The 12,870-nt window shown below is 37.3% G+C and overlaps 1 protein-coding gene across 2 annotated transcripts in view; it reads right to left on the bottom strand.

Annotated features, from left to right (window-relative positions):
- Window positions 1-12,870, bottom strand: part of LOC124282190 (phosducin-like protein) — a 74,647-nt gene that overhangs the window by 25,342 nt on the left and 36,435 nt on the right. For both annotated transcript variants that reach the window (XM_046718156.1, XM_046718155.1), the window contains exon 5: window positions 4,873-4,975. In XM_046718156.1, coding sequence (XP_046574112.1) covers window positions 4,873-4,975 — 103 coding nt within the window. The remainder of the gene's footprint in view (window positions 1-4,872; window positions 4,976-12,870) is intronic.

The raw sequence follows: 12,870 nt of genomic DNA, 5'->3' as shown, positions 1-12,870 counted from the left end.
GGGCAGAGCCACTTTGGTGTTAGATCGGCCCACTTCCACCCCATGGTTGACAGCATGCTGCAGGACAGCTCCACCTACCAGAAGCTCCGGAAGGACCCCAACGCTAAACTCGACCGGCAACACAAGGCCCACCTTAAGACCCTACGTGACAATTATGAACTTTATATAGACTTGCACCGTAAACTGTCAGTGTCCCATCCCCAGGCCCCTTATGCCAGGGCTACAGTTAAGATCCATAAGAATCTTGTGAAAACTCGCCTCCTTGTTTGTTCTCGTGATACTGTTTTTTACAATACCGCTCAGCATCTTACTCATGTTCTATCACCCTCAGGTAAAACAGCCAAATCCTTCAATACAGACTCAACTGACTTATGCTCTAAACTGCGTGAACTATCTGATCCTGGTCCAATCGTCAGCTATGACGTTGTCGACTTGTTAACTAATGTTCCATGTGAAGAAGTCCTTCTAGCCTTACAAGAACGACTGAACCAACTTGAACAGCCACTCGACACCAGCCTTTCCATAGACTCAATCATAAACCTCACCTCAACCTGCATCGACTCCACTTACTTCACATGGGGTGACGATATATACCGGTATCAACAAATACATGGACTACCTATGGGCTCACTACTATCACCAATCCTCACTGATATATATATGTCAGACCTAGAAGAGAAAGCCCTCCTCACATTACATTTCCAACCTATGTGCTGGTATCGGAAGGTGGACGACACATTTGTGGTTCTGAAACCCGACAACGACCCTGTTGAGCTGCTAGACCACCTGAACAAGCAACATCCAAGAGTTAAATTCACCATGGAGACTGAAACCAACAACCAGATCCCATTCCTAGACATCCTTGTATCCCGCACCGATTCCAACCAACTTCAGACATCTGTATACTGGAAACCTACTCACACCAACCAGTATGTCCACTATCAGTCCAACCACCCTCCACGAGTGAAGTAAGGCATCATCTCCACGCTTACCAGAAGAGCTAAGAACATCTGTTCTACGAATCTCCATGACAAAATCAACCACCTGAAAGAAGTATTTGTCAGCCTTAACCACTACCCACCCCAGTTAGTGAACAGGACAATTGCAGCTACATTATCACCATCTACTACTAAAATTCCTCGACCTGAATCTGACCCTATAAAGATCTCCATCCCATACATCGGCAAACCTTCCCACCAGATCAGCAGGCTCCTTAAGCAACAAGCAGGCACAGACACCACCTTTTCAACTTTCGCCACCATCAACAACCTCCTGCAAGCCAATGGTAGAAAATACCCACAAACCAAGAAACCCAATCCCAAAGCTGTAATCTACAAAATTGACTGCAATTGTGGACACTCATACATAGGAGAAACATCCAGGCCCGTCAACACCAGAATCAAGGAACATCAGACTTCAACCATCAAATCGGACCAGAAATCAGCCATATCAGACCACATAGCAACTCATCCCAATCACCAAATCAACTGGACTGACTTCACCATCCTCGCTACAAACCAATCAGACTTTACCAAATGCAAGATAACTGAAGGAATTAACATCAAACGATACCGACCACTGATTAATAGACATCAAGGCTACTTTATCCCCACTGCATACGATGAGCTCATCAATCAACCCTAGCCTCTCGTATAAACATTACTGGCTTCTACTGGCTTCTATGTGTATCCCCGTTGTCCTCTGCTACCCTTTATTCACTATCATCACATTGTTAATCGTGTATACATTCTATGCTCTGTGTATCATTGGCTTCCACTGGCCTCTGTGTTTATTCCTGTAATCCTCTGTTATCCCTTTATTTGTTATCATCACATTGTTATTCAGTCTTGCCTTGTTAATTAGTCTTGTTGTATATATATCACCTGTTCTCTCCCTGTACCATTCTCACTTGAAAACGATACAAGAACCTGTATCAAAACATTGTGCTCTAGAATAAAAAGAAGTATTCATCCATATATGCTTGTTCTATATGGATGTAAGGTTTGTCCAAATTAAGACATGACATGGTTTATATATTTTAAAACAAATTTCGTATAAATATTGTTAGAGTTTCATATCCTGTCATCACAATAATGTTTCAATGGAATATGAATTGATTATATTATCGGAAACAATGAGAGTGAATCATAAAACGTTTCTGACTAACGCTCAACAGTCCAATAAATCATTTCCATTAATATTATCAGTATTACTTATAAGGCTGAATTAAATTGCTGTTCATTAACCTGTTCATATGAAACTGCAATATTAGTCCCAATGTATTGAATATTGTAGATCATAGGAACTAAAGTACATGTTGCACTTATGGCTACGTTTGATCTTCTAACATTTGTGTATATCCATGTATGATATGATATTGAACAAGGCTAAATGTAGATACTTAAATTAGTTTCATGAAAAAATATCCGAACAATACACAAAATATACATCATAATACTGAAAGTGTAATCGGAAGGATAGGGCGATTGTGATTACTCTTGTTCAACCGACCTTCACCTCAATGAAATTGCCTATTATGTACAACAATGTTGACATATGACATCACTACCAATGACCAATTCCTTACAAAATGGCGGCTTCGAGGACAAGGGTACACAGAATTTTGTGAGGACTCTTCCCTTGATTCAGGGATCGTTTGTACATAAATATGAGATGTAAGTAATCAGAATGATTCTGACTATCTGTGTATTGTTATATCTTCTCATCGTTTCATTGTAAGTAAGAGAAGAAGCCAGAAATGCTGATAATTACTGTTGTCATTGTGCGTGATTTTGCGTCAGTCATGTCGTCACGCTGCACGGAAACCGTGACAATTTCTTATGAATTATCAGATCATTGCAATGTATCTATTAATAATTTCCTCTTCCTTGCTATGATACTCTTTCCATGCATATTCTTAAGGCATTGAGCCATTGCAAGCAATGAATAGACAGTTGGATGTGGGAAAATTTCAGAAAATGCTACGCAGTGTAAAATCGGAATTTTTCTTTGTTTACATTTCAAACAAGTGCATTCTTTTGAGCACAGCATCTGTTTTTTGCACCCAATATCTTTTGTTTCATTTTATCTAGACAGTTGGTATTGGTGACAAAGACCAGTTGTAATTTGATTCTAAACTGTATGGGGAATTCAGTGATCCATTTGTCCCAACTGAATATGAAATATACTTGATGTAATAGGCATCTCACTACCGGCCTTTGCGAAACATGATTTTGTAAACACTATCCAATGTGGCGGAAAGCGCACTTCGGCGTTCATGTAAATGTATTTTTGAAAACATCCCAACCGATTCTAGGTTCGTCGGTAACATTTCAGAATTATCACTAGTGATTTCATGAAAACTTATATCAGTGATCATTAATATGCTATTTTTGAAATTCAATAATCATCCGATTTTCACATTTCAAAACATACAGCAAATGACGCTGTGAATCGCAATTTCGTATTGTGTCAAAAATGGCGACATTTACGATGAAGCATATTTTGAAAGGTTATTTTAAGCACTTTAGCTTGTCTGAGATAATAGTGGATGGTATCAAGAAACAGGGAATTTCCCGCAAAATTCAAGACATTGAAGTGTATTTGTGTGCGTGATATATTTAGAATTTTATTGGACTTCAAAGTGAGGGTTGAAGGGGAAGGATATATTTGTCCCTGTGGCATCCAGGGGGATAACGCCGCACTCAGCAATATTCCATCTAAATGGTGGCGGTGTGCAAATAATTGAGTCTGGGCCAGACAACCCAGGGATCAACAGCATGGGCATCAATCTACCCAATCGGGATACGATGACGTGTGCCAACCAAGTCAGCGAGTCTGATCACTCGATCCCGTTACACACCTCTTATGACAAGCATGGGTTGCTGAAGACCAATTCTTACCCGGACCTTCATGGGTAGCTCCATTTACTATTTCACTATTTTCAGTTGGACATGATTACATGTGCAGAGATTAGTACTATAAAACCTAAAAAACCCACTGTGCTTGCATTTATTTGGAAAGTTCATATATTTTTCATTTGTGGCAAAAGCTGCTTTGTGTGTTTTAATACTTTTGTTTGAAACTACAGTCATGTTTACTTTCATACATATTGGGCATATCATTCAAAATATATTAAAGAAATTTTTGTTTCTGAAACATAACTAAACAATGGCATAATTTTCAAGAAACATTGTAACAGCATGCAGCCTGCGATATTCACTTCACAGGCAAACTGAGGGTATGATTTGTGTCCAGCGCCAAACTTTCAGTTTTTTGTTGAATTTTACTTTATATAATAAGAACTTTCCTGATTTTTTTAACGGGTATTTCCTGTTAATGATTTCCTAGCAGTGAGAGATCACATGTCAAGTGGGAGTGCCTTTAGAAAAGTACAGTATATAAACAGTAGTTGCTGCTTTTTGTTCCTATCCAACATAACTGTTTAAGGCACGTGAGTGTAAAATAAATGCTTTGTGGCATCAAATTTCTATCAAAAATGAAATTTAATCCAGTAATTTAACTTATATAAGACTTAAAAAAATCATGGCATAATGTTATTGACCAGGATTATTTTTTACACTTTCTAAACGTTTATACCCATACTGTTCACAAAATCTAAAACTCTTTTGACAACTTTGGAGAAAAGAGATCTAATACAGCTTCATAAGGATGTCTCTTCTAGATTTCCTGGTGTTTGCCTGATAGCCTTGTATCACTCAAGGGTCTGAACTTGATGATGTTAGTCTATAAAACATATGATAAACGAAAAATAAATAAAGTGCAGAAATAAAGAGTACTGGCTTAAGATATATATCAGAGGATTCGTTCTCCTTTGAAATGCTTGTTCTCCATATAAATCAATACACTAACCTCTTCATAGATATGAATGATGACTGTAACTTGTGACTTCTCATTATCTATAGCCGTCAGTAAGTCACCTTCTGATAACGACAGGACTTTTCCAAACACTGGCCTGAAAAGTAGAACAAGAAATGTTTTAAGCTTTGTGCTGAAATAAAAGTATATGATACCTTCAAATTGGTTCAATATGTATAATATACCAATGTACCAATGATACTTTGGTCATTGGGAACATTCCAACAATGGAATGGAATCTCCATTCTCTTGACTTGGAGTCAGAAACATCCCAGTAATCTGCATAGTGGGGCTGATCATGTGAGATAAGATAACTACCAGTATTTATAAATATACAATTTATAGATATACTGTTCAAATTTTTAATAACTTATCCTCTCTGACATTTATGCACTTATCCCATGGTTGGATGGCGGGCCGAAGATTACATTCGTCTGAAGGAAGATGGGAACCACGAGTGGCATAGTTTACAAGAGGCCAGCCTCGACTTCTAAATCCTTGAGCATCAGTTGTAGGCTCACCCATGATGGGTTGCCTAATACAGCCCCTTAGTGTTACTCAATACAAACTCCCAGGAAGTGGGCAGGTCCCGAGTTATCATGCCAAAGAACAAATGCAGAACTTAGAATGATGTCAACCCTGCTCCACTTGAGTTTGAACCAGTCCCTGAATCCAAGATAGTCAAGAAACATGGGAGATGAATGCTTCAAATCTTGCCCTTGCCTTGCAAATAATTCTCCACCAACGTCATTGCTTGTGAGAGCAAGTATGTGCAGATCTCCTCTGTGTCGTACTTAGCTTGCCTCTTGAGCTGGTAAATCATATCCAGCTTGTGACCAACAGTTGGTTCAACACCTCACTTGTACCCTGTGTGAAGATGATCTTTGTGCCCAATATGAAGGTCAAAGACAGGTAAATTCACAAGTGACAACAACTGAAAAAAAGTCTCTACTTAATAGTGATCATCCAATTTGGAATGACTGAAAAGTCCTGTGTTTAAACGCCAGGTGATACCCCAGGAATTGTGAAACCTGATCCAAGATAATCTGGATTTGATCATGGATAAGCGATACAACATCTAGATTGCGAGATGTGGTGGAGCAACTGACATGGCAATGGCTCTGGATGCAGACAAGATCATATTTATAGCTAGTAGCACTTGACGAAAGGCGACATCCATATGAATCAGTTCAATGTATATAATTCCATTTAGGACAAAGCATCTTGATGTCTACATCTATCTGAGGCAATGCAACCAGGGAGTTGGAACCATGAACATGATGAACGTTAATTTTCAGAAACCAATCACAGACCCTCTTGAGTTCTCAAAAGGCATCATCTTGTGGAAACAAGAGCTGAAATATGATGGGTTTAGGTGGGAACCGTATGCTGTTGATGTCCATGTATTTCCTAACAAAGAATGATGTCAAGTCTTTAGAAGACTGAGTTGATCGAAGATCCAAAAGTGGAACTTCTTTGAGTGGCACTGGTATGATGAAGAAAAACATTTTTTATGGACAGACAACTTCTTTACAGCATTTATATACCGAAACCGTTGTCAGTGAGAGAGGGTGACGTACAAAAAAAATGTGCCTTGTTCATGGTTCTTTTAGACTTCTTAGATGAAGACAGTCCAAATTCTTTAACACGTTGTATATGTAACAGAGGTATTGGTAGATGATAGTTCAATGAAGACGAACACTTGTGTAGTTTTAGGGATTTATTCTGGAACTGGTAGTGTGGGATATGGAGATCCCCAGTTGGCTCTCAGTCCATATAACTGAACTAATATATGCCCTGAATGATAAAATATCCATCAATTAATACATGTCTCTCATATATGCAATACATTCAATATGGTTACCACAATACTATTAATACTATCTAATAACTGCCAATCATCCAGATTAAAGCAAAGACATGTACTCTAATTATCACTCACATATATGACAACTATAATTACTAATATTTACAATCACATTCTAAAAACAATACCTCACTTCGTCTCTCTATCCTTAGTGTGTTTAGAACTAACTTTATGTAAATCTTATTATGAAGGTGATTACAAGCAGAGAAACATTTATCATATGAATAAATGCCACAACAATCAACACTAGAAAAGTGGGGGTCAGGAGTAGCACATGTGCATTTACATGTACAACAAACCTTCCTCTTCTGAGTTTGCCAGGTCTTGTGTGTTCTCCTAAAATAAGCAAACAAGATGTACCTTTGGTCTCTGGAGAAAAATGTTCTCTGGAAGACAACACATATTCACTCATGGCAACAAGTAAGAGAACTGAGATAGCTGGAAGTCAAATGATTGGAGGATGATACATGAGCAGCCTCAACAGGGAGTTGGTGTGTTTGGGTGTGTTGTTTCCCAAAACCCCTACAGCCCAGTACCCCTATAATTAGTTAAAACAACACGTGGCATTTACCTGTCTTGCATAATGAACTAACCCAAAGGAGAGATTACAGGGTGGAGTATACAGTGTGAGATTAAGCTGCACAGAGTATACAGACTGACTGACTTAGAAGGGAATAAGATTGTGCTGTTGTTATTAGGGTTTTGATAATTCATTTTAAATAATTGAAATGAATTAAATGTTGAACTAGTTTTTTTAGCTTCCTGATGTACATAGCTTCCATATTATTTTGAAGAAATTATTAGCAAAACCATATCCAAAATTTCACATATCGCACCACACTGGGGTATAGTATTTCTTTAAAAAATTGCAAAAAATGAAAAACGATCTGTTATTTGGTACCTCTTGGATAATGGTATGCCTCAGATAATATTATATAAAATATGTTCAGTATAGTATTGGATGACTAACGGTACCCGTCATAATCAACATTCCAAAGTTTGCATTGTTTGATTTACATTTAGATGGTGGCTGTTTTTCAAGGACACCCCCATTTTAATCTTTCATAAGCTGTGTCCAGATATTCAAGCTGGCACTGATTACAATATAGTGAGAGCTGACATTTGTGTGACCATTCAGTATTTAGTTTGAACCCTTGGCATCATGTACAATGGGGGTGTCCTTGTATGAATAAGTGAAAACATGAAAATAAGTTGTCCTTATGATTACGTCATCTGATAGGGGGTCGGTAGTGTCTCCAAAACAAGCTCTTTCAGTAAACATGAAGAGGGGAATCACTTTAACAAGCGACAGTAGTTTCAAATTCCCCTTTTATGCACTTTAATATCTAAGTTTGATTCTAGCGGACTTCTATCAATCTCTCAAACACACAAAACGTTTCTTGCATATTTTGTTTCCTGAAGTTTGTGATGCATTTATTGCAGATTTTGCGTTTTTTGGGGGGTACGAAGATAAAAAGTCAAACAAAATGAGGATCGTGGGGATGGAACATAGCAAAACCAATTTGCTTGAGGTTCACAGATAATATGCAGAAAAATGAAACATAAAAAACCCATTTAATATGTTATGACATTATGATATTTAATGAAGTTAATTAAACCTCAAGTTCAATATTATTGAACTTTTGTTAAATACTTTTGTTATCATCCATTAAAACCATTCTCTCAAACTCTTAAGTTTGGTTATTGCTCATTAAAATCATGCTAAGTGTTTGGGCTGGTCCATTGTATGAAATAGGTAACAGGCAGGAGATTAGCAGTGCACTGGACCATGAACTCTGTTGTTATAAGCTGTAGGGGTTATGGGATGTAGGGGTTTTGGGAGGTTACCGTTTGGGTGAGGTGTTTAAAGTGGCTGGTCTGGTCGTTTCCATTCCATGGTCATAAGACCATGAGAAAGGTGCATAGCATGGGATAGGATAAGTTTTAAAAATGTGTCAGGATTTAAATATATGTCCAGGTTTGCCATCAGCCATTTCCATTAAAGGTAAAGCAAACGTTCATACTAAAGTACAGTCAAACCCCGATGAGTCGAATGCCGGTGTCTCCAATATTATGCATAACTCGAAGTACCTGTCGGTCCCGACCATTCCCTGTTATATATTCATCATTTGAATACCGGTTACACGAATTGGTCTCATAAATACACACGATGACTCGAGAAGGAAATTTGGTCCCATGACATTCAAACAAAAGCAATATTGTATACATAAGCCGAAGTCAGTCAATGAGAAGTTGATTGGTGTAGCAAACTGATCCAATTCACAAACCAGCGCGGCTCACACCTTTCCGCCATTGACAGGTGAGTTCAAAAGGCAGATTAGTGATTTTACGGAAATCACTGTCTGTGCTAATCAGACTGGAACTGATAAGGTGCCCCTATTAGTGATAGGGAAATCATTAGGTACACAAATGCTTAGGTGGAGGAATTAGGACTGGATCATCTTTTTTTCTACCCTCATAGACATACCTATGTCTCGAATACATTGATAAGTCGAATTTATTACTTGGTCCCCAGCGATTCGACTCATCGGGATTTGACTGTAGTTCTTAAGTATCATAACGATCTGGGAAACACTATCGTGGATCTTGCATGATGAATCAAAAAGGAAATATAGCACCAGATACAGATTATACAGCTATGTGTTTCTCGCTCAAAAAATAGACCTGCCAAGGAAGACAACATTTCTCTGATAATGATTCATGCCATTAGATTGGCTTCAAATTGCTGAGCTGCAGTAACACTGGTTCTCAGCTATAAACGTTGGCAGCTACCTGAGAGTTTTAGTGCTCCACTCCCTTGCACTAGAGTGAAGAACTCTGCACTGTATATCTGGCACCACTATCCACAGCTTGGAGGAAAGCTGTCTCCTGAGATGTCTGGAGCATGGTTGCTTGGGTCACCTCTTCAGGTGCTTTCAGCAAGACTTCTTATCCTGTATCAGGTGGGGTAGGAATTTGACTTTTGTGATTATAGTTATATCCGTGTTTCTGATTCTTCTACCTCTCTGCCACTGGCAAAACATGTTCCACCTATAAATGGCAGATGAACAAGACCTCCAAGACCTTTTTGAGCACACTTGGAGAAACTGGAAGCCTGTGCCTTCAAAATGATAGTTTCCGAACACAGGAGAAATTGTTTAATGATAAATTGTTATGCAGTGTGTGACCTAAGGAAACCAATCAATCTGCAGCTATAGATTTGATCCTGAGCATATTTAGATGAAATTGTGTTATCATGAACATTCAGTCTAAGTAAACTTAGGCTCAGTATTATTACACTGCCATACTGAGTCTAACAAAGACTAGTAGAAGATCGCAGCAGCTAATCTTTTGAATTGACCAATCAGAACACAGCTTACCAAATTGCGAAAGGTAACATTTGCACATACTATTTGAACTTTTACCTTGAAAACGTTTGTACTCAAACGATTCCGAATGCTATTTTCTGCATGATCACTTCGGAGTAATAAACAGTGGAGAACGCCATTATTCACTACAGTGAGTACACAGCTGCTGAAAATATACTGCAGGTCAAATATCTGTGTTTTATGAGGATTTTCGTTTGCTGAGAGATCAGTGACAGCGGTCGAGGAGAAAAAATCCAAAAACATGTCTCACAGAAACTCAAACTGAATTCTGAAAGAATTGGAAAGATTAAACTTGTCATTGTTGATTTTGAAAGTCCCATCAAACCGTAAATAGTAGCCGTGGTCTGGTTGGTTAAACTGTTCAGCTGCCTCGCGTTTGATTGTATGGTCATAGGTCGCTCACAAAGGTTAGCTGATGCGACCTTCTACTAGGGTTTATTAGACTCAGTATAGCAGTGTAATGAATAATACTGAGCCTAAGTTTACTTAGACTGAATGAACATTTTAAACCATTGCAAAACAGCATATCATGACCCATGAAATACATGTGTAGGGAATGTCATGGACATATTGTGCTTGGTTATGACCTGTCACAAAAACATGGCATGCATATCTTTAACATTAAATTATTAAATATCAAAATTACTGACAATAGTCAACATATTATTTGATTTTAATGACACGATGACATAAAAAGATGCAAGTTTGAAATGTGAAAGTTTTCCAAATACTTTGATGGGTGTTAGTTATTGCTGTAATGAAGAATATGATGATATGCTTTGAAATGTCCCCATCATCAAAGTGAGTGTCCCTGACAAAATGTTTTAATAATGCTGCGGAAAATAGTTATTGATTTAAAAATGGCCTGTAAATAATGAAAAATTGACAATCAGTTTTGATTAGCAGCAGAGACCATATAATAGAGGGACGTCCCTCGAGCCAGTGTGCAAAACCATCAGTGCTACGGCTTGTACTGCTCAGCCTACCCGGAAGCTGGCAAAAACGTGTGTTGACTTCAGTCATCGATTTCACGTATTTTCATAAGATTTTTTTTTTTTCATGTATTCTCATGCATGTACTTATATTTGCAACAATGCATTTGAGGTGTATTAGGGGTGCTAAAGCATATATTTGTCTTTGTATTTGATGAATACTGTCATGTGTGCTCGTTGTTTTGTGAGAACAATGGCAGAGGTGTAAAATTGGCGAAAGTCCCGATTTTGATTTTCAATAACGGATACTAATTCTCAATACAAATCCTTAGTTACCGGGGTGTAATGAAAGAAAATAAGATAAAGATTGGTATAGTGGCATTATAAGTCTGTGGCAGTCGTGTCATTCCTTATTTTGGCTCCTGCAATGCGTCGAAATATGATGTTTTCCGAAATATTTACTCAACAACACTTGATTTTCGCACGCTTTCAGAAGAACAGCTTATAACTAGCATGTTTGAAATAGACGTGAACATTCATGGCGAGTTCCTCTTTTGCATGGTAAACTTTTTTTATATGGCTACGATCGGTATTTTATTTTTTATGATTTTTGGCGTAAACGCATATTTGCGTCGTATACTTAACATTTCAATTATCATGTAGCAGACGACATAACATTCATTTTGTTCGTTAATATAACGCGAATATATATTTAAATCATTCTACAAAAGTCTCATTCACCTAATCGTTTGGAAAAAAATACATATATCCATTATTGTTCATTTTGATGATTATATTTGTGGAAAAGGTCCTTATTTGTCATGTAACAATTCATATATTTTTCTGTTATCATTATACTTCCTACTGAAGTTATGAGTTATATTGCTATATATTATTATATTATTATACAGTACCAGCAGCCTGACTTTATGCAACAATGAATCAACATTTTATTTATATCATTACACTATTTATATAATAAATTATCATTTGTTTGGCAGATGCCCAGGAAAAAGGTAGTTTTCATCAGCAGTCATCGGAAGGGCTACTCAAAGAGGGGTCCGAGACAACAAGGTGTCAATTCTTCCTCTCTCTCTGACCATTCTTATTCATCAGTTCAATCAACTGTTCTTGACGATTGCAGGTAAGTAATAATGGAAGTAAGAAATTCACAAATGATGTCTTTGAAAAAAAATGAGTAATTTTGTGTTGATATTTTGTAGTTATTGGTATGTATTTATTTTATTAGTATTTGTATATCTGGTACCTGCAGAAATAAGTTTCAAATATCAAAGCAATTGTATAATCAAATATTAATATTGTTTCTTTTCTTATGTAGAAAAAGGTATAGTGTAAATTATTAAGTACAATATTCCCATATTGAGTAAGTAACTAGACCTTGTTTGAAAGAGCATCGGCAACCAACTATTGCATAATTTTAACAAGTATTTAGAACACTTCAAATTATTTTTTATTTTGTTATTTTGGACACAATTCACCAGTATCATCCAGACAACAATGTAGATGAATTTGTTGATGGCATCCTGCGATACCACAAGTACCAGCAATATTTAACATTGAAAAAGGAGCTCAGTAAAAGTATCTGTTGTAATTATGGCATTGTATCTGTAATGTGTTGAAGACTTTTTACATAGGAAGAACACAACAGCAGACTGGGAAGGTTGAATTACTACATATCAATGATATTGTTACGAGAGTGTGTTTTTTGTAATTTGTAATAACATTGGTTAGGTGATAATAATTATGAGTCACAATGTTTAAAGTTTTGAGTGTTGGTTGTGGA

The sequence above is a fragment of the Haliotis rubra genome, unplaced genomic scaffold (genome assembly GCF_003918875.1).
Source record: "Haliotis rubra isolate DU_JTF1 unplaced genomic scaffold, ASM391887v1 Scf295, whole genome shotgun sequence".
Lineage (NCBI taxonomy): Eukaryota > Metazoa > Mollusca > Gastropoda > Lepetellida > Haliotidae > Haliotis > Haliotis rubra.
The sequence above is the reverse complement of the archived record's forward strand: the minus strand, read 5'-3'. Positions and strand labels throughout refer to the sequence as shown.